The sequence below is a fragment of the Anguilla rostrata genome, chromosome 14 (assembly GCF_018555375.3).
Source record: "Anguilla rostrata isolate EN2019 chromosome 14, ASM1855537v3, whole genome shotgun sequence".
In the NCBI taxonomy this organism is placed as follows: domain Eukaryota; kingdom Metazoa; phylum Chordata; class Actinopteri; order Anguilliformes; family Anguillidae; genus Anguilla; species Anguilla rostrata.
The window spans coordinates 22881644-22902932 of record NC_057946.1 but is presented as its reverse complement, the minus strand read 5'-3'; the positions used below and the strand labels follow the sequence as shown (position 1 = coordinate 22902932).

Sequence of the window (21289 nt, the reverse complement as noted above, 5' to 3'; positions counted from 1 at the left end):
ACTGCCCCCCCTCCCTCCACCCTCCCACCGTGGGAGCAGTTGTCCCGGTGTATAATTGTTCCTAACACCCGACAGGGCTTTTGATGCCAAAATTTCACTTAGCGGTTCCCAACCCATCCTGAAGACTGGGTCCAATTTTCCAAGCCACATGTTAGCAATAGGCGAGCAGAACGAGACTGCTCTCAGGTTGCATGGGACTTCTTCATTAGGAAGTGTCAGTCTCAGCCGAGGTAATGGCAACTGCCCCCAGCCCCCTACCCCCCTCCCTCTTCATTCTTCTCCTCTCTTTTGGAGGTGATAAAATGCCCGAGGCTAATGGGTCTAGAAACCGGATACTTCTGTGTGAATCACCAGCGGAGGCCCAGCAGGCCTGCATTCGAAAATGGCCGCTCTCAGCTCTCATCTCTTCTCAAAGGGCAGGGGAGCACCACGCGGCCACGCTCAACGTCATTTAAAAAAAAAATCCACCTTCCCCCATTTCTCGCCACACAGTTTGGAATAGCCAGTCATATTTTATCGGCGCGACTTCCCGCAGCCTGGGCTGCGAGAGTGGGCGAGCGTGGGCGAGCGTGGGCACGCGTGGGCGAGCGTGTGCGAGCGTGGGCACGCGTGTGCTGTCTGCCAACATGTGGCTCGCAGGGAGATGCTTCACGTGCAGCTCGACTAGCGGGGATGCGGACGCCCGCTCCATTGTCGGATTTCTGTTCTTGTGCCACTTCTGAATAAAATGAATAAAACCTGGCCAAACCGTTGCTGATAAAATCTAAAGTACGGCCGCAATGATAACATCTCAAGCACAATTCAGTGATAGTATTTTCGGGTTAAAAAAAATGTGTTGCTGAAATGACTTCAATAGCACAAGCATTTCCAAAACCAAGTTGTGGGTTTTTGTGAGAAATAGAAAAACTTTGCTGTAACAAGACCTGACATTAAAAATGTTGTGTGCCTGAGACTTTCCTTCTGCAGCAGGTCATTTCTTGGTCAGAATATTAGGTTTACAAGATTTCAGGATGCAGGAACTGTTTTGCATAAACAGGCCTGAAAATTGGTGGCATTAAAATTAATTTTCATCTCAGTAAAAAAATAAAAACCCCAAACATCTGCCAGATGGGACAGTGTAGACGTTTCCACATGTTTCCACGAGTCAATCACAAGGTCAGAAAAAAACAGTTCAACGTCTGTCATGCCTCTGTTGTGTGAGTATTGATGTGTCTGTTTCACTGTGGAGTAATATTTTTCTGAAAAGCATATTGCATCCAGTCTGTGTTCGCAAGGACAGTTGTAGACCTGCAGTACCATGCATTGTCGCACTCATAAATTTACCCAGTAGCACCGCAGGACAGTGCAGATTTAGATTTAATACATGGCATGGATGAAAAATGGCCATGATCAGTTCTCTGGAAAATATTCAAAATGGTACAAAAATTCAAATTCCAAGGGCCTTGATTGACAGGGCCCTTCAAAAAATTGTGCAGGGATGGGGTGGCCTGGGGTGGTGGGGCCCAACGAGAGATCTTTAGTTACTGTGTGAACTGGACTTAATGTGTTCATGGCTATGAATAACTGTTACATAATGAGTATTGCACTTCATTGGATCAGTGTTTGTAGTTGTTCCAATGACCTTCGGAATACACTTATCGTACGTCGCTTTGGATAAAAGTGTCTGCCAAATAAATGTAATGTAATGTAATCTTTTCATGGGACCCAAAACCCCTGGTGGCATGCCTGATCACTATAAGGATATGTTTCTTTTTTGTTATACATCCAATGTTTAAATGTTTTTGGAAAACAACAATTCTGGGATTAGTCAATGGCAAGATTCGGGAACTCAGACAATGGCAGGTCTCTAAGCGGTTTACTGTGGTTTATCAGTACATAGACTCACAGAAACAGAACGAAACCCACACACCAAAGCCATCTCAATTATGAGCCCCACTTTAACTTTGGCATTTACCTCTCCTCTTCTGTCTACATTTGGCAGTACTCATCTGTTCCCAATTGGCCTAGGTCGCCTGCATGTGTGGGGCATATGGTGTGTGTGTGTGTGTGTGGCGGGGGGAGGGGGGAAGGTGAGACATATCTTGGTTCCTGCTCTTCATGGTCTGACATGTAAGTGAAATGCAGGTTTTATACTGCATTCTAGTGTCTGTTTTCATGTCACACCACTACATCAACACATAACTGTCATATAAAAAAGTCAGACCATGAAACACACTTCAGAAATAAGAAATCAACAGCCTACATCCATATTCATTAACCTTTTTACATTTTGTCTTCCATTGCATGAAGTGTAACAGATCTTGCTAATTAGAATAGTCAGGCGGAGTATGTTCGAACTACACTTGACAACTGAAAAATGCGTCATTTGTACAAGAATTACTTGTTAAATATAATAAAAATGCATTTAACTGTTACGACCACAGCAAATGTTCATCGCAAAAAACACTTCAGCTACTTTGTTCACCTAGTTTAGTAATTATAGTTTGGTGGTCGAAAACTACATTGAACATTGTTATAAGTACTAGGAATCTATGTAACCAAAACAGTCCCTGATCGGGGAAAAAAATACTTTCCATAAATACGATATTTTATAAGTTTAGAACGGAGGAGGGGGAGGGTAATGACATCGTCCGCCCCTCGCTCTTTTTCCGGTCGGCTCCCCTGGGAACAAACCACGTGACTTCTGAATACGCTCTATCATTCAATCGTTTCGCTCCTTCTCGCGAGAGTGGCTCTCGCGGTGTTTCTTGTCTGACAGTTTCCGCTTCCTGAGGTCGGCGCGTGCTGCTTCTTGCTCGCTGGTCTGGAGTTTTTTTTTCCTTGTGGTGCGTTGCTCGGAGCTGCTGTAGGGATGATGATGATGGCGGAGCTGGTGCAGGGACAGGCCTCGGTGGCTCAGCCCGGAATGAAAGCAGACGGTTTCGCCGACGCTTTACATCGAGCCCGACAGGTAAATGCGGTTAGGAGGAAGGGATTCGTACAAAATTCAGGTGGGAGTTGAGCTCGGCCTTTCGGAATGGGGGGAGGAGTGTACTTTTAAAACCACATAGCTTAACCCCCCCTCTCCCTCCCAAGAAAACACACTCGACACACTTATCATGCTGGCTAACTTGCTACCTACTTAGCTGGCAGCACAGTATCGAAGTGTTTGAGCTTGCATTACCGTACCTACAGAATTATGACCCCAGGGTCAAGAAATGTACACGACGCATTTTGTATAATTTTACCGAGTTGGATAGCGAAACAGCTGGCTAATAGGTAGATGATTAACGTAGATGGCTGGCTGGCTAACTCGCTACAAAGCTAACAAACAACTTCCAGGGCGTTGAAGTGGGATCAACTTTAAAAAAAACTGCAACCTGTTGTTAAGACCCAGAAGTTGTGATCGCTCGGTGGCTCGCAAACTAGCTGTGGCCTAGTTTCATAAACTAGCTACGAAGTCGATAAGCTAGCCAGTTAGCTAAGGAGGTGTTCATATATCGCCAGTTTTTAGCTTGGTCTCATGTGCATGCACCCAAGAAGATGTAACTAATTTAATTTGTGAAGTAAGTTTTCAATCTACACCGTTTGAGCGTAAACCGTTGTGACCAGATAACGGCGAACACATACTTGTGCCGCTGGGTACCTGACCAATGAGCTTGGTGTCTTAGTGGAATCTTTCTATTTCGCTAGCGCAAGCTAACTAGCAGTTTGGTTTGGTAGCGAACCTGGCTAGCTCAGTTGTCCGGTTATTCCGGGCTCATTCCCACAGCTAAGCCTTTGTTGAAGTAAAATGCTAAAACAAATCATTAGAGAGTGTTAAAAGTTTGAAAAAACACGTGTATGCTGGAAGTAGGTGTGCCGTGAGTGGTCAGCATATTGGCCATTAACCTAGACCCCCTTGTTAGCTGAAGAATGCTACAGCAAGTCACCCGTCTGGGTCTGATTATGAAAGTTTGCTAACCTCCTCCCATGCTATGTAATAACTAACAGAACACGCACGCAGCACTGAAACGAGTTAACGTGAGTGGTGACACTATTCCACCGACGGCATCGTGTGCATTTCTTTAATGCAAACTTTAAATAAGCCGTGCTGACCCTGTGTTTGTTGGTTAGCACTGGCGGCTCAACGCAAGGCCCGATTCGGCACCAAGCGTGTAGCAAACGACTGGTTTGCTGTTGCGATAACGCGCTTGCAACACATGGCGCCCTATTTTCCACTTTAAAAACTTGTAACGGCCAAACTCATTAATTTCATGATCCGCAAAATTCTGTCAACTTTATCAACAACATCACTGAAATAGTTACCCAGTCTTTCGCGGAAACTACCAGGATACTAAGGCGTGTTATGTATGTTAAATCTTCATTGGTGACAATGGAGGTTCTTAAAACCTGTCCTAAGTAGTTTCTTCCTTGTAAACAGTAATTGCAAGTGCGTGGCTGTACGTTTTGGACTCCGGGAAACACAATGGCAAATATCCAGTTCGCGTTCGGAATGGGTGCGTAATTTAACCATAATGAGGAAACTGGTCCAACTAGTTAACTTCCATTTTGCTTTTGAGAAAAAAGAAGCCGTCGTGGCATTGCATCATATACTCAATATTGGTCGCAAATTTCCTTGCCCTGTCAGTCAGTTTAGTCAAAATACCAGGCCTATTTGAATCATGGATTTTGCGCAACTGTCGTTATGACATGAATTTTAGCGGCGGACGGGGTGGTACTATGGGGATAAAGTTGCCCCGTTGTTGAACTTTGAGGTTCAGAAACAACCAGTAAGTTGGTTTATACGCCTTTAATACAAATCGGCTATATTACGTATTGGTTGCATTTGACAACTGGAGAAATATGTAAACCTGTTTTAGCTCCTATTTTATACTTGAACCCGTTATATAGCTGGACTGTCTGCAAATGGGTGTTATGCTTAAGGGTCCGTGGCAGACTCACATTATTTACTTTACATGTTAGCCTTATGCAGAGGATTTGCACAGCTTTTCTTCTTTTACATACAGTGCACTTATACAACTGGATGTTTACAGAAGCAGTTGGTTGAGTGCCTTGGTCAAGGACACAGCAGCAGTGCCCCAGCTGGAAATCAAACCCACTAGCATTGAGTCTTGCAGGTAGAGATGGGATCATGGATTGGGATTTGAACTTGCAACCACCCGGTTTCCCTCTGCTTTACAAAATCCATTTTCCTGTCTCTGCCCCTTTAGGTTTGTGAGTTAGAGCTTGTATAACATGAAAAACCAGATGCAGCTGAATAGGACGAATTGTACATCTACACCATTGTTTATTTCAAGTATGACTAAAGCCAGCAACCACACCCAAATTGTCTTTCTTTTCTAATATTTTCTTTATGTTGTAGCTTAGAGCTCCAGTTACAAATTATCTATAAATGATCTCAAAATGTCCATTTTTAAATTTCATTAAGAAAATGGTCAGCATATTTGCCTCAAGTCATTTAGCAGGCATTTTTTGACAGAGCAGCTTGAGTTGTTCGACCTGAATTGTGCTCTGGTGTGTCTGTGAATTGTGATGGGGGGGTGGGGGGTAGAGCCAACATTCAAATCTGTCCCTTCTAACCCCAAGTTGGAGAGCTGCACTGGTAGAACCGAGAGAACCACATTTCTCTTTGTAGAACCCTGTTTTCTTTGAAACTGAGCTCAGTAGTTTAACTAAATTTCAATATGTAAAAAGATTAAGGCAGTGCCTTTTAACTAAGTTGCATTAACTAATCAGCTCGGCTCTCTCCACCCGAGACCAATCCGCTTCAGCGCTGGACTCAATGTCACAGTTAGGCCGTCTGGGTAGTGTAGGGGTATAAGCACTTGCCTACCACCACTGAGACCCGGGCACTGGTCCCCGGCACTGGTCAGACATTCCTACTAACACAGTTGGCAACGTTTGCGGGTGGGAAGCCGGTGAGGGTATAAGTCCTGATCGTTGCATTAGCGGCGACTCCTGATTGGTCAGGGTGCCTGTTCAGGGAGGGGAGATAGCGTGAACCTCCACGCGCGTTACGCTCTCCCAGTAAAACTCCTCGCTGTCAGGTGAAAATAAGCGGCTGGCGACTCCACATGTATCGGAGGAGCCATGTGGTAGTCTACACCCTCCCCAGACCGACAGAGGATCGACCAGGACTGTGTGATACACACGGGGAATTGGTATAATGACTAAATTTGGGAGAAAATGGCAAAAAAAAAAGAATGTCACAATTAGCTTTTCACCTTTTTCTGTGGTGGGTAATGGGTCCTGATGTATGAGGGGAGATGGACAGTCATGTATGAACTTATTATGATTTTTTTTTTGTGTCACAGCCCTGAAGGCTGATTGGTTTAGGAACGGTGGCTGCCTGCGTGTCTGTGTCGAGCTTGCCGCGGTGCCAGCAGTTGGCGTCCCTGGCCACTGACTCGGGGCCGGGTTAAAGGTCACCGTGCTGCACCGCGGCAGCCCACCATCCGTACGGCACGCGGATAGGGCGGCTGTCGTAAACCGACGGGGTCGAGTCCATCCGCACGAGGTTCACATCTGCGATTCAGGGTGCGGCTTTACGCCCTGGCCCGCGTGTTGCACAGGAGAAGGCTGAGCCGGGCCGGGACAGGCACAAGGCACGCTCAATCGCGCACGCACGTTACCGTAATCAAGCCAACGAGGGCAGCTTCTCTCTTCTGGAACGCAGCAGAACCCCTTTTTGAAAGGCGTTTTGTGGTAGTTCATGTCCGGTTGTTCACATCTCTGTGTGACTTAACGTTTAAAGCAGTGGTCTCAAACTCCGTGTGGAAAAAGTGCCATGGAGGGCCGTGTGTATGCTGGTTTTTATTCCAGCCTCAGGTCTTGATTATATAATTAGTTCAGTTATTTGCTGAATTAGGGATGCAGGTTTGCACCTAATGGTGACCCGACGTCTATGGTGACCCACGCTGTCTAAATAAAAACTTGCTCATATTCTGTGCTTCAGTGCAGTTAAATGCATATGGCTGGGTGAGTAGTTGGACTGGATGAAGGCAGCAGTAATTGGTTGGAGTGAAAGCCCGCGTACTCACGGCCCTCCATGGCAGCGGGTTTGAGGCCGCTGGTTTAAGGAAGGCGCTGATGTTCCCCGCGCCGGTCGGGTTTGCGCCGGCGGTTCCAGCGGATTGGCCCGGTCCCGGCGACCCGGTTTCGCCGTTTTGCGGAGCGCCACCCCGGCCCGCTCCCGCCGCCGCCGCGTGACGTCAGGACCGCGCGTTCGCCCGCGTCCCGTGGAGGCGTGGCCGCGTCGCTCGAAGTTCTGCTGAGGTCGCACACCTGCTCGCCGCCCGTCACCCCCCCGCAGCCACGGAGACGGCGGTAACACGGCGACCGCGAGCGTCTCCAACGCGCGTCACGGGACAGCTGCTCCGGCGGATCAACGCGTCGTCTTTTTTTGGAACCTTGAGTTTGTTGTTTGTTTATTTCTTTTTTTTTGGTCGTTAGGATATCCTGCCCTTTATCGGTCGCTGTCGCTGAGAAGCGTTCGATCGCAAACGCGTGCCCGGTGAACGCCTTTTACGTTTCATTTAGGCGCTGAGCCGATATCGCTTACACAGCGACCTGCGAAGCTGGTCAGAAAAACTGAGTTTGCGGTGCTTTGGATTTTTAATGTGGTAGTCGTGTCTCTGTGTGTATTTGTGCTGGTTTGGGTAGATGTACGTGTGTGGCCCAGGCAGGCAGGTAGGTAGGGACCGGACACTCCCAGCTTCATAGCGGATTGAGCCAGTCCTGGTTTTACTAGACGCCGGTCAGTGAAACTGCCTGTTGGTGGTACACAAGCCTGCTTATGGTGAGGTCTGCTTATGGTAAGGTCTGGTTTGAATCGTATTGAAATGCATCAAGAGTTATTTCAAGCTCTGCTTGTCCCCACCGACAACAATTTTTGGTTTGGGGGTGGGGGTGGGGGTGGGGGTGGGGGTTGGGGTGGTGGGTAGAACTGGGACCGCAGCCAAAGTCATGCCCCATTTTACCTCTGGCCTCATACCGCGCTCAAAACATGCCCGTCCCCCGTCCCCCCGTCCCCCGGTAAACGATAGCTCCGCTGCCACTTTAAAATGCTACGGGTGCCACACTGACTTCACTTGTAAGCGATATCGGCTCAGTGCCTAAACGAAACGTAAAAGGCGTTCACCCGTCCTCTCTCACTGCAACTGCCTGTGGCATTTCCATGGTTACCAGTGGAACCCTGGCCTGCTCAAGCCCGCCCTGCTCCTGGAGAGAGGAAGCCATTGGTGTCCGGCCGTTTGAGTGACAGGGTCACGCTCCTCTCGTGACACAACAGAGCCCCAGTCCTGGGGAGCCCTGGCAGCCGGGCTCGGTCTGTGCCTGTAGAGAACAGCCTTTGGGGGCGGAGTTACTCGGGGGGGTCTGGTAAATTAGTTTTATCCAGTTTTATTGTATTTAACCCCCCCCCCCCATACACTCCACCCCAAGGCTCTGAATGAGCAGAGTGTTTTGTAAATGGAACCCAACATTGCACTGTTACGCGCTCTGCAAGCGATCGCGCTCTCAGATATGGGAGTGTCTTGTGTTGAGGCGGTTGGGAGGCTGGCTGGTGGGCGGGGTTGTGTTTTGGGCACGGCGGTGACGGAGGCGCTGTCAGCGGCCTGGAAGACGCCGGGTCGTCTGCCTCAGTCGCGGTGTGCGCAGGGCTCCACGGCGCTCTCCTTTTAGGAGCACCTGGAAAAATGATTTAGAAGCACATCCATTTGGGATGCAGTAGTGTGCTCCTTGGAAAAACCTTTTAGCAAAGCGCCCTGGTTCTTATCTAATCAGTTTCCACAGCAACAGCCAAGCTTTCAGAACATGGCTGCTTAAATCGACCCTGACAAGAATGAACTGAGCTGCAAATATATTGGGAATATATTTACCGAGATATTGTAATCTGGAATATATTAGTAAATGTACAAATTGTTGCAGCTTTATGATATTGCAGTTTTTTTTTATTTTTTAAAACAATGCATTGCGCAACATTTTTTTAAAAGCTCACGTATTTACAGTATATTGCAGTGTGCTCGCTTTTCCGTTCCTGTAAATGCGACTGAGTTAGAGCAGTGTGTTTATAAACAGGCCCTGTATGTTCAGACTTTTATAAAAAAAGAAACGTTTTTCTGCGTAAGTCTGCGTGGTAACCCAGCGCCGTCGAGCGCGCCGTCGTACTGGGGGTGGGGGGGGGGGTGGTTTCCGAGCGTGTTTACGTCCTCCTCCAATAACCTTCAGCCTTTCCTGGGCTTGTGATTTATCTCTGCTTCTGCATTGCTGCCATTCCAGCTGTACACTCTGGAGAAACAAGGTTTTAGCTTGCTGGAGGGGGAGAGGTGGAGTCAGTCTCTCTCTCTCTCTCTCTCTCTCTCTCTGTGTCTCTCTCTCTTTCTCTCTCTCTCTGTCTCTGTCTCTCTCTCTCTCGCTTCTGTCTCTCTCTCGCTTCTGTCTGTGTCTCTCTATCTCACTCAATTTCAATTTTCAATTTCAAAGTGCTTTATTGGCATGACAAATATAGGCACTTGTGTTGCCGAAGCAGTGGTTATAGCATACAACTATATACAATGAATCCGAGAATGTGAGTTTGTTATATAAAAAATATAAAAATATATACAAAAATATCAGTAAGTGATGTTAGGTGTGTGTGTGTCTGACTATCTGTGTGTTGTGTGCATGAGTGAATATTATGTCTGCTTGTACGCGTGTGCTGTGTGTAAATGTCACTCTCTGTCTCTCCATTTCGGTTCAATTGAAAATTGCTTAATTGGCATATACATTTTCAGTATTTCAGTGCACGTGTGGCCAAAGCTGCACAAAACGTATGACAATGTACATAAACTGAATTATAATATACGTATAACGTATAGGCCTAATGTCTCTCTGTTTGTCTGTCCCCCCCCCCCCCCCCCAGAGAGTAGTGCTGTTGGTGTGTGATGACGTCTGAAGGTGTGGAAACGTAATTGGGCGCTGTGTGTCTTAACATTGCCGCGAAAACTGTGTCAATTTGACGGCAAACGGAGCGCCCAGTTCTCCGTAACGTTGTGTGAACCACGCACTTCTCACCAGACAAACGCCGAAGGGCCGGACTGGAGGATGTTTGAAGCACCTTCCCCCTGCTGTATCAAGTTTGAGCATCAACCCCCCCCCCCCTCCCGAATGCAAACTTCTAATTGGATCTGGCAAGCGCACAGTTTTGTAGAAGGTGGTGCGATTAGCATTTCTGCGTGGCGTTGACTTCCACAGCCTGTGCGTGCGTTTAGAATGGGTTTAGTTTCCTTTCGTTTAGAGTGGGTTTAGTTTCCGTGCTTTGATGTCGCAGCTGGGCAAGACTAGGTAGAGTTTCCATCCGCAGCGGGGAAATGGGCAGTGCTTTCTGTTGTTAAAGTGCAAGTGTGACCGGTAACCGATATTACTCATGGCCTGTTCTGTTTTTCTTTCTGGGAAACGGAAATAAGACATTATAAAGAAGAGACATTTGGCTTTTTGTCCCTTTTTTGGTGTTTCGGTGCGTTCGTGCAACCACCTGTTGCTAGAAAGCATTGCTTTTGGTGTTGGCGTTTTAAATGTAATGACCTTTCTGTGATTTTCAGATTGCAGCTAAAATGGGCGGGGACCAGATGTCCCACCTGAACAGCACTTCCCCAGTCGTAGACCCCTCTCTGTACGGCTATGGAGGCCAGAAAAGGTCCCTGGATGAAGGAGGTAAGACGCTTCTCTACTGCAGACTGACTGACCGGGTTCCCCACTGCAGACTGACTGACTGGGTTCCCCACTGCAGACTGACTGACTGACCGGGTTCCCCACTGCAGACTGACTGACTGACCGGGTTCCCCACTGCAGACTGACTGACTGACCGGGTTCCCCACTGCAGACTGACTGACTGGGTTCCCCACTGCAGACTGACTGACTGACTGGGTTCCCCACTGCAGACTGACTGACTGGGTTCCCCACTGCAGACTGACTGACTGACTGACCGGGTTCCCCACTGCAGACTGACTGACCGGGTTCCCCACTGCAGACTGACTGACTGACTGACCGGGTTCCCCACTGCAGACTGACTGACTGACTGACTGACCGGGTTCCCCACTGCAGACTAACTGACTGGGTTCCCCACTGCAGACTGACTGACTGACTGACTAGGTTCTCCACTGCAGACTGACTGGGTTCCCCACTGCAGACTGACTGACTGACTGACTGGGTTCCCCACTGCAGACTGACTGACTGACTGACTGGGTTCTCCACTGCAGACTGACTGGGTTGCCCACTGCAGACTGTCTGGGTTCCCCACTGCAGACTGACTGACTGACTGGGTTCCCCACTGCAGACTGACTGACTGGGTTCTCCACTGCAGACTGACTGGGTTGCCCACTGCAGACTGTCTGGGTTCCCCACTGCTGACTGACTGACTGACTGGTTCACCACTGCCTGCAGACTGACTGACTGGGTTGCCCACTGCAGACTGTCTGGGTTCCCCACTGCTGACTGACTGACTGGGTTCACCACTGCCTGCAGACTGACTGACTGGGTTTGGCACTGCAGACTGACTGGGTTCCCCACTGCAGATTGACTGACCACTTTGTGTTGCATGTACAGTTATAGTTGAAATATCACCTGAATATCTTGTCTGTTTTAATAGTCTATATTCTTCATTATTTGGCTAAATCTCACACCCAGTTCAATGCAGCCAATATATTGCTATTTCCAAACTATGAAATATTATGATGTTTATGAACACAAGAAGTATACCTGATTACAGCTCTAGTGCACGCCACCGCTGTGGTAACTAGGGCTTCCAAAGTCATGAATTTTCTGTGGGTGTTATTTCTTTTCTCAAAGGTGTGGTCAAAGTGTTTTCCACTGGGTGAGCTTGTCTCACCCATTTGTCTTGTCGACTCATAAAGAGAAATTTAAAGATGTATTTACCATCACATCACTTCGTGTTTGCTTTACGGTCAGTCAAAATACCAGCTTGTTATTAATGGTTGTGCTACGCGGTAAGTTTGGTTTTGAATCTCCCCTGTGGCTGTTAAAGTAATATAACTAGCAAGCTACGTGGTTGGATAACGCAAAGCGTAGTTCGCCAGCTGGCTAACCCGGCCGGCTCTTATGTAAAAGATTAAATGGTAATGACACTGCTGGTTAGCTGGTCTATTTTTGCCTTCAGTAGCAGGTCGGTCTTAAGGGCCAAACATGAGCTGTCACTCTGCGGCTGTTGACCGGTGGTGTGAAAGCTCAGTGGCAGGTCGCTAATGCTAATCAAGGCGAGCGATTGGCTTCCTGCTGTTACGCACACGCGCGCGTGTTGGGGCGTTTACGGTGCGGCGTGTTCTCACAAAGGTCTCCAGTCCCATAAAGTGAGCCAGGCTGCGGTGTTGTGTGTGAATATCCTGCCCGTGTGCATCCATGAGCATCCGTCGCACAGTGATGATGAAATCATTAGTGGCATGATGGGAAATGTAGGACACGGGAAGGTTGGACTGGATACCATTTGGTACCGACTTGGTCTTGAACCCCCCGATCGTCTGGAAAGGGGCCTTAATTTTGTGAGCTTGGCTTCCTGCGACCTGATTGGCTCTGGAAAGTTTTAGCTTTTATGCTTTACGTTATTTGGTTGGCTTGAGTTTCTAGCCCCCAGGTTGAACCCCACATGAGCAAGACGATGAATTGTCAGTAGGAACTGGTGGTTGGTTTACTATCCGCAGAAGCTGGGCAGGCTTATTCCACAGTACCGTCGACCGTATAGATGCTCTCAGCGCCGAGAGGTCGTGAACGTGACACGATGCTCCTGTGAACAGGACGGGGCACAAGGGGGTGTATATATTCCCAACACAACGTGCCTCCACTGCCACCTGGTCTCCTCCGTTCCCCCGGAAACCGATCTTCGTGTCCTCCCTCCCTCCGGTGTCCCAATATAAACTAGTGAAGCGCACGGAACTGTAAATGGTAAAGTGGACTGCATTTATGCAGCACATTTTCACGCAACGACTGCACAAATGAACGCCTTCCGTTCACCCATTCACACACACACACCCTCTCACACTCTCATTCACCCATTCACACACACACACCCTCTCACACTCTCATTCACCCATTCACACACACACACCCCAATGCTGACGCAAGTACCAAGCTTCATTTGAAAAAAATGTAATGAATAATGACGACCAAAGAAGGACACAGCGATGCATACACACATTTTGTGTTTGTTTGCTGTATTTGTTTATTTCTGTGTGAGTATGACCAGTCCCCCCCCCCGTGCCTGGGTGCAGTCGGCCCATTGGGAGCCATTTGAGCCTCTGATGATCTGAATGTGCTTCAGCTGGGACTCTCTGGTGAGGGACAGGCTGGCAGCGTGTGCCGGTGCGCCTCTGCATAAAGGATGAGGGTACATGAAGCGCCCCGTCGAAACTGAGCGCCCGCCTTTTATATGTGCATCCCACAAAGCTGATACTTCCTAAATGATTTAAGTGACATTGTCTGAGGTCCTTTGCCAATTCCTTAAGAGATGCTTCTTGTCTTTAAAGTAAATGCTTACCCGGTCCACCTTCTCCATTTTCCAATAATCGAAAGCCCTGCCCTGTAGGCTGCTGTATTTGGCAGCTGAGCTCTTGATGCCTGATATGGATTTAGCAGAAAGATTTAATTCAAAACCAAGCACCACAGTAAGAGCACCTGCAAAAAAAATGGCAAAAAAAACACTAATAATCAACCACTAGTCTTTGCTAAGGACCTTAATTAGTGGAATCAGGTGTGTTACTGCTTGGTTGAAAAGCATGAAAAGCACCTAATCAAGAAAAATGAACAGCTTGTTGAAATTCTGGGATTACAATTGTGGTTGGAACGAAAACCAGCACACACAGGGGGCCCCCAGGACCGAGTTTGAGAACCACTGGGCCTAGAGGACCAGAATCATTTTGGTGTATATCAAGCAGACGTAGACGTAAGATATTATGGATGATTTTAAACGTCATTTTGGAGCTGGCGTGGGGGGCTAAACTTATTGACGCTAGTATTGATGTTGGCAAACCGCTTTACTGGTACATACAGAAATGCGCTGCGTTGTGTTTCGCGTTGCCGGTTTGACACAGGCTTGCAGGGGTCTGCATCGGTGCGGTTCGGCCGTGCTGGAGTGGCCGTGCGCGGCTCGCGCGGATCTGTCCGCGTTCACTGCGGTTCGGATGGCGGGAGACCCCCCGGTGCGATGCTGTTCCCCCGAGCTTATCCTGTCCCTCGTAGTGACCCGTGCCAATCCACTTCAGCTCAACTCTGGGCATGACATCACTTTTCTGAATGTAGCTACATGTCTGTGTGCGTTTTTCTGTGTGTGTATCTGTCTCTTTGTCTCCGTCTGCGTCTGTATGTCTGTTAGTGTGTGTCTCTGTCTGTATGTTTGTCTGTCTGTGTGTGTTTGTCTCTGTCTGTCTGTGTGTGTGTGTATCTGTTTCTGCATGTTTTTGTCTGTGTGTGTTTGTCTGTTTGTGTGTTTGTCTGTCAGTGTCTGTCTGTGTGTGTTTGTCTCTCTCTGTGTCTGTATGTCTGTGTGTGTGTGTGTATCTGTTTGTGTCTGTCTGTGTGTGTGTGTGTGTATCTGTCTGTGTTTGTGTCTGTCTGTGTGTGCTTATCTGTTCGTGTGTGTAGCGGCTGTAAGCTTTTCACTGTCTGTTGTGTTTTTCGTAAACACTAAAGTAAGTTCTTTTTGGGTGGCCAGACAAATTAACGTTGTTTGTAGTGCTTTTCTAAGTGTAAAGTAAGTGCATGCTGGTTTTAACGCCCTTTCTAAAGTACCAGTCTTCTCTTCTCCCTCCCTCTCTCTCTCTTTCCTCCTGTTCCCATTTTTGCGCCTGACAGACCAGCCGGATTGTAAAAAACATTAGTGCCTCCCAAAAATCGTAAGTAGTGACTGAGTTACTGTTCCTTCAATACATCTCAGGATGTTAAGATGTGAACAGTTTCAAAAGCATTCAAAACAGCGCTATTATGTGATTAATTAATAGGGATGGGATTTTCAGTCATTTTGATTCAGATCGAAGGATAGCGTAATTCCAAATTGATTCCTAGCGTGGGGAAGAATCTGTTTTTAGAACGCATCGTGGCCAGGTGAAACCTCTCGTATAGAAAATGGATGTACCCATAACAATGCACGTCTGGATTCAAGTTTTAACATCATAATGAAGGCTTAATGCTTAGCCTGTTGAGTCCATAAACACAGTCCGTGTCAGACATGATACAAAGAATTTCATTTTCAGCTCGTGAATGTTGCACGCCTCAAAACGAATATACAACCGCTTGGCTGAATACTCGATTCTGATTGGCTGGGACATGTATGCCGTTTCCTCATATAGCCTACACTCGACCCTGGAGCAGCGCCAGCAGAAGTTCAATCACCGCTCTGAAATAATGCGCCTCGGTTTGACTGGGTAAACTGGAAATTTGTAAGCGCAAGGAAGTCAACAATATCATACTTTCAACACCGTCAGCCTGATGTCCATGAATCACTGTATAGAGAGTATAGCTTGTCTAGTTATAGCTTTCTGCCAGAACATATCAGACTTGCAGAGTCAGTTCACCATTTTATTTCACTTCTTAAGACATATTTTTATAATAAAGCGTTTAATGGGTGATTTTTTAAAATTAATTTATTTTTAATGTTATTTTATTATTTTTATTTGTTACTGTGTTTTGTATTGACTATTGTGAAGCACTTTACCTGTATTGAGAAGTGCTATACAAATAAAGCTATTATATTATTATTATTATTATTATCTACATTACTACATTTAGGCTATGTTTTAGCCTCTGTTTTGAATATAATTCCGTTCTTGGCTAGCTGGCTACCTGCGAGACCATTTTGACTTAAACCAAACCGTTTTAATATTAGGCAACTCGGTTGAGGTACTAGAAAGACGTGGTTGTTGCGAGGTGGTATAGGGTATGGGATATTTGCTGGGATGGCCGTAAGTAACGTTTTAATTGCAATGCAATCGCATATTCTGAAATGCAGGTTTTCATTGAGTTGATTGAGGCGGTAAATTCTCCTCAGGCAGTTTCCCTCAGTGCTTTCAAACTTTGTGATGCTCAGCCCCTCGAACCTTATCCCTCTGGTACAACGGCTCACCAACAAAAAGCGTAACTGCAATCAAAACACGCGTTTCAAAATATACATTTGCTTTTATCTGTTCATATTAGATAAAGAAGCATTCTCTATTTTAATGCATTTCTTCTTTTTTTAAATGCTATATGACACATGAATAAATGGAGAACAAGTTCCAATGGAGAACATGTTCCTGCATAGCCTTTTATGTGAAAATATAAATCTTGAGTAGGCACTTATCGGACAAGTAATCGGGCAGTCCATTTCTCCTACCCATCCCTATTAATTAAAGGCAAATATTTAACTGTAGCGTGTAACATTTGAAGCGATTGAGTATGGTTTATATTTGCCAAACCATGCTTGACCTGCCAGCATATATGCAATAAATATTGGTAGCAAATTGTCAGATAATGTTAAAACCTTTTACATTACATTTTACATTACTGGCTGTTAGCAGATGCACTCATTCAAAGTGACCTGCACAGCTTTTGCATTTTTACGTAATATTCATTCATACAGCTGAATATGTGCTGAAGCAGTGCAGGTTGAGTTCTTTGCTCAAGGGCACAACGGCAAAGTCTCACTTCGAAATCAGACCTACTTTAGGTGACAAACCCAGTCCCCCCCAGAACATTGAGTTGTAAAGTCAGAAATCAGCTGAATCAATTTTAGCGCCCCCCCCCCCCCCCAAAAGCACGTGTCCACTTCTGTCCTGACCCTTTCTCGTTTAGTGCTGTAGTGTTCCAATGACATCACAACTATAGGCCGTACGTCGTATTGTTTGGGCTGTATGATGCGTAGATAAGACAACTATTGACGTAACCTCTTGGGAATACTGCAGTTTATTCTTTTGACCCTTAGCAGGCTATTCCAGACACGTTCACAACTTGTGCAGCGTTGGGCTGTCATAGCACATTCAACAAGAACACACAGTTATGAGTTTCTGTAATCCAGTTGGTGAGAGAGAATGAGAGAGGAGATCAGGGCATTAAGCCAGGCAAGGAGAAATGTTTGACACTGTTTACATATCCTCATTAGGTTAGTTTAAACCAGTGTTTCTCAACCCTGGTCCTGGGGAGCCACTGCCCTGCATGTTTTAGATGTCTCCCTGCTCCAGCACACCTGATTCAAATGAATGGGTTGTTATCAGGTTTCTGCAGAGCTTGATGATGACCCGTTCATTTGAATCAGGTGTGTTGGAGCAGGGAGACATCTAAAACATGCAGGGCAGTGGGTCCCCAGGACCAGGGTTGAGAAACACTGGTTTAAACTATTATATGCATACGTCTACGTGAATACATTTCAACCAGTTATCTGACAATAATATCACATTTGTCTCTTGTTCATTCACGGCTATTTTTCATTGCTTTTCTGACAGACGGCGAAAGGCACACAACCTGCTTGACTTGTCATTTTAGTGGAATAAAGACCAGTGGTATGTGGATCTGAGAAATTGAGTTGCAGTATAACCTGTTCCACTGCCAGTTAAAAAAATGATGTTTTCAATGTAGGGTTTTTAGTTACTTCTCCTGCATTTACACTCCACAGTGTTTCAGTCAGATACCTCAGTTCGCACGCACTGTTATTCTGCTGAGAGCGTCAACTTAAATGTTTCCAGTAAACTGTTCATCGATCCCCTGCGTTCTTTTTAAAGTGCGCTTCTGACGGTTGAGCAGCCATCACACCAAAGCCGATAAAAGTAGCCTGGCGTTTATCGTAGGCTTGGGGTAGGCCGTGTACGACGTTTGTTTCAGAAATCGTGGGCCGTGCTTGTCTTTTATCAAACAAAATTAGCCTTGTATGTAGGTTTCCATTCTCTTTATCAAATGTAGTTAATAATCATACTGACTTCAGCTAGATAAATGTATGCAGTTAACCTGCAGCAGAAATACAAAAATGCTCTTTAAATGTAATTATGACATCATATTAATGGCGATATGTTGATTGTAGTCTACATGTGGCTATATAATGTGTACGGTAGGTATGGCATAGGAGTAGTAGTGTGATGATGGAACATAGCACTGTAGGTATGGCCTTGTGGTAGTGGTGTGATGATGGAACACAGGACTGTAGGTATGACCTTGTGATAGTAGTGTGATGGTGGAACACAGCACTGTAGGTATGGCCTTGTGGTAGTGGCGTGATGATGGAACATAGCACTGTAGGTATGGCCTTGTGGTAGTAGTGTGATGATGGAACATAGCACTGTAGGTATGGCCTTGTGGTAGTAGTGTGATGATGGAACATAGCACTGTAGGTATGACCTTGTGGTAGTAGAGTAATGATGGAACATAGCACTGTAGGTATGGCCTTTTGGTAGTAGTGTGATGATGGAACGTAGCACTGCTCTTGCCATTAGTATCTAAAGTAAATGCTGAAGGTACCATTCATGGCATATTGCTGTGGTAGCAGGACGTAACTAAAGCGCCTGGCTAACGTTTGCCCACTTCAGGCTGTTTGATTAAGCCGTAGACTCCAACGCGTTGAAACTTGTTGGCTAGCAGTATAATTGTTTTTTTTTAAGTTGGTGTCGATGTATCTAGTGTTCGGTTCGGTGGACGTTTTTCGGACATCTTTTGTGCTGCCCTCTGATGCCATTGACCTACCCTGGAGATGCGGTCCTGTATCCGTTCAAAATGGCGGCAGTTTGAGACCGGTGACAGCGCTGAGTGCTGTGGGTAAAACCAGGCGCTGGTTGCTGGCCTGCCACCCGTTTGGGTGGTCTGGGGGCGCAGCGGTGAACCGACGGGCGGCAGCTGGTCGTCAGCGATCCCGTTCTCAAACCCGCCGTTGCTGCTCCCGAGTGGCTCCTCGGTCCGTGTACATTTGGGATGATCCGTTTTTCCTTTTCATTCCGACCGGGAGAGAGTAATAAATGTAGCCCGTGATGGGTTTCTTGATGGTGGGCAGGAAAACATAGCATTTCCAAAATTACATTTTAAGTTTTTGAGCGAAATGGTACATTTCTGACCAGATTGGAGAGAATCGCAGTGATTCCCTCTTATTCGGATCCCATAATTCTGAGTTACTTCCGGTGCATAACTATTTTCACAGAAATCATTAAATCAATGGTGTTGGCCATCTTGTACACTGAACCATCTAAGGTTTCAAGAGACTGCTGGCAAGTGTTTTGTCGTCCCACCCCTAGTTTGGAACAAATGTAGCTAACGCAATGCAAGGTTTTGTACCTGCAGTGTGAGTGTGTATGCTGTAGGTTATTCCTGAGGCCCAGTGTAAGTGTGTATGCTGTAGGTTATCACTGAGGCCCAGTGTAAGTGTGTATGCTGTAGGTTATCCCTGTGGCCCAGAGTAAGTGTGTATGCTGTAGGTTATCCCTGGGGCCCAGTGTAAGTGTGTATGCTGTAGGTTATCACTGAGGCCCAGTGTAAGTGTGTATACTGTAGGTTATCACTGAGGCCTAGTGTAAGTGTGTATGCTGTAGGTTATCCCTGAGGCCCAGTGTAAGTGTGTATGCTGTAGGTTATCCCTGAGGCCCAGTGTAAGTGTGTATGCTGTAGGTTATCCCTGGGGCCCAGAGTAAGTGTGTGTGCTGTAGGTTATCCCTGAATCTTAAACTCAGGCCTGGGGCCATTGTCTTGCGTTTTCCCATGACGTCGGGTGTTGGAGGCGGGGTGTGGTGTGTTGGTGGGTTCCCTCTGGCTGTGGTAACTAACAGTGGTTCATTTGCAGCACACAAAGTGTTGGATGTTTAACTTTCAATTCTTTTATGAATGTTTATTTGGACCCTTTTGCTTTCTGCCTTTTGTCTGTCAGGTGAATTGTACTTCCCATGGTGCCATGCAAATAAAATTTGCGTGTCAATTATTGGGGGGGGGGTGAAAATGGTCCATTTTCTCTGCGCTGCCATCCTGATTTGGTTTTTGCTCTCTAAATTATGCCCTTGGGGTTTGAACTGCAGTAGCGTTTAGCTCCCGCCCCCCAAAGGGTTGCTTTGCTAGTCACCCTGCTAGCTTTTTGTGAGCAATCATCTGGGGTGGTTCCGTCTGCTGTAGATAGGAGTATAGCTTAGCGTTAGCGTTAGCATTGGACTAGCCGTACACCAGGCAGGCTGTTTAGCGAGCGCTGCTGGAGTAGCCCTGCCCCAAACACCTCTTTCAAGAGGCGGGGCCTGTATGGTTGGTCCGGCCTGTATGGCTGGTCTATCGTGGGCAGTGTTGACTGCGCCACCTCGCCCTGGTCCGCCGCAGGGTGGCTGAATGCAGTATCGCACCCTGTACCCAGATCGATTGTTCAGGGCGGGTCATATGGAAATTCTGGCACTGGTACTGATGACTTGTATTTGACTGGGTTTAACAACTGCAAGTACATTCACGGGTGAAGTGGATGAGCACAAATCATCAGCTTACGAAGGAAACGTTAAACATTTTATTTGTCTAACAAATGAGAACTCGGGACCTGATTTTACTAAGGCCTTTAGCGTTCGCGAAACCTTTCAGCGCACACAAAACCGGCAGCACTTCCTATGATTGGTGCAAAGCAAATGACATGACCAGTCTTTGGACATGCTATTGGTCTTTCACGTGCTAAAGGTAATGGTAAATCAGGCCCAAGCGGTGTTTTTAAGCAGAGCATGAGTCTGGAGAGCTACAGAGAGTCTGGTTGGCAAAAATGAATTTGCAGCGAGAGGCTCAGATGAGTATGACCAGGCTTCTCTTTTAGCATGACATGCTGGCTTTATTTGCCGCATCAGAACGGCGCATTAAATGCATCGCCGCCGCAGCGCATGCGTCTTTTGCTCATTCTGTCTTTCTTTCTTCCCCCCGTTTTCTCTCCTTCACAGTGGGTAACCAGCTTGGTGGAATGGTGCATCAAAGGTGAGTCTTCACTAATTCGCCCCATGATATGGTAGAATATGGGAGAATTATGGTAGAATGCAGTGCTCATCCTCCATAGACGTGGTGCACTGGGCTAGGATATAGTGTCCAGCCTCCATACAGGTGTGTTCAGTGGTCATATGACCATCACTCAGAAGTGCCTGTGACACAATTGTCAGGTGCACTAATACTGCCACGCTAAAACACTTTTTGTGGAGTCCTACAGCCAACCCCTGCACCACCACCACCACCGACTTAAAACATCTACATGGTGTCTAATGTGTGGCTTTCTCTTGCAGGGCTATCATGACAGAAGACTTCAAAGTGCCTGATAAAATGGTGGGATTCAGTAAGTATTTTGCGGCGGTGTCCATTGAGCCGGATGGTTTGA

At 46.8% G+C, this 21289-nt stretch overlaps 1 protein-coding gene across 5 annotated transcripts in view; it reads left to right on the top strand.

Annotated features, from left to right (window-relative positions):
- The first annotated feature begins 2746 nt into the window (after window positions 1–2746).
- The window catches only part of fubp3 (far upstream element (FUSE) binding protein 3), a 33852-nt gene continuing 15309 nt past the window's right edge, over window positions 2747–21289 (top strand). For 2 of the 5 annotated variants that reach the window (XM_064307034.1, XM_064307033.1), the window contains exons 1-4: window positions 2751–2950; window positions 10563–10674; window positions 20865–20898; window positions 21198–21247. In XM_064307034.1, coding sequence (XP_064163104.1) covers window positions 2852–2950; window positions 10563–10674; window positions 20865–20898; window positions 21198–21247 — 295 coding nt within the window. In that variant the 5' untranslated portion in view covers window positions 2751–2851. Of the gene's footprint in view, window positions 2951–10562; window positions 10675–20864; window positions 20899–21197; window positions 21248–21289 lie in introns of all 5 variants that reach the window. The other 3 variants (XM_064307032.1, XM_064307031.1, XM_064307036.1) reach the window with 3 other exon arrangements.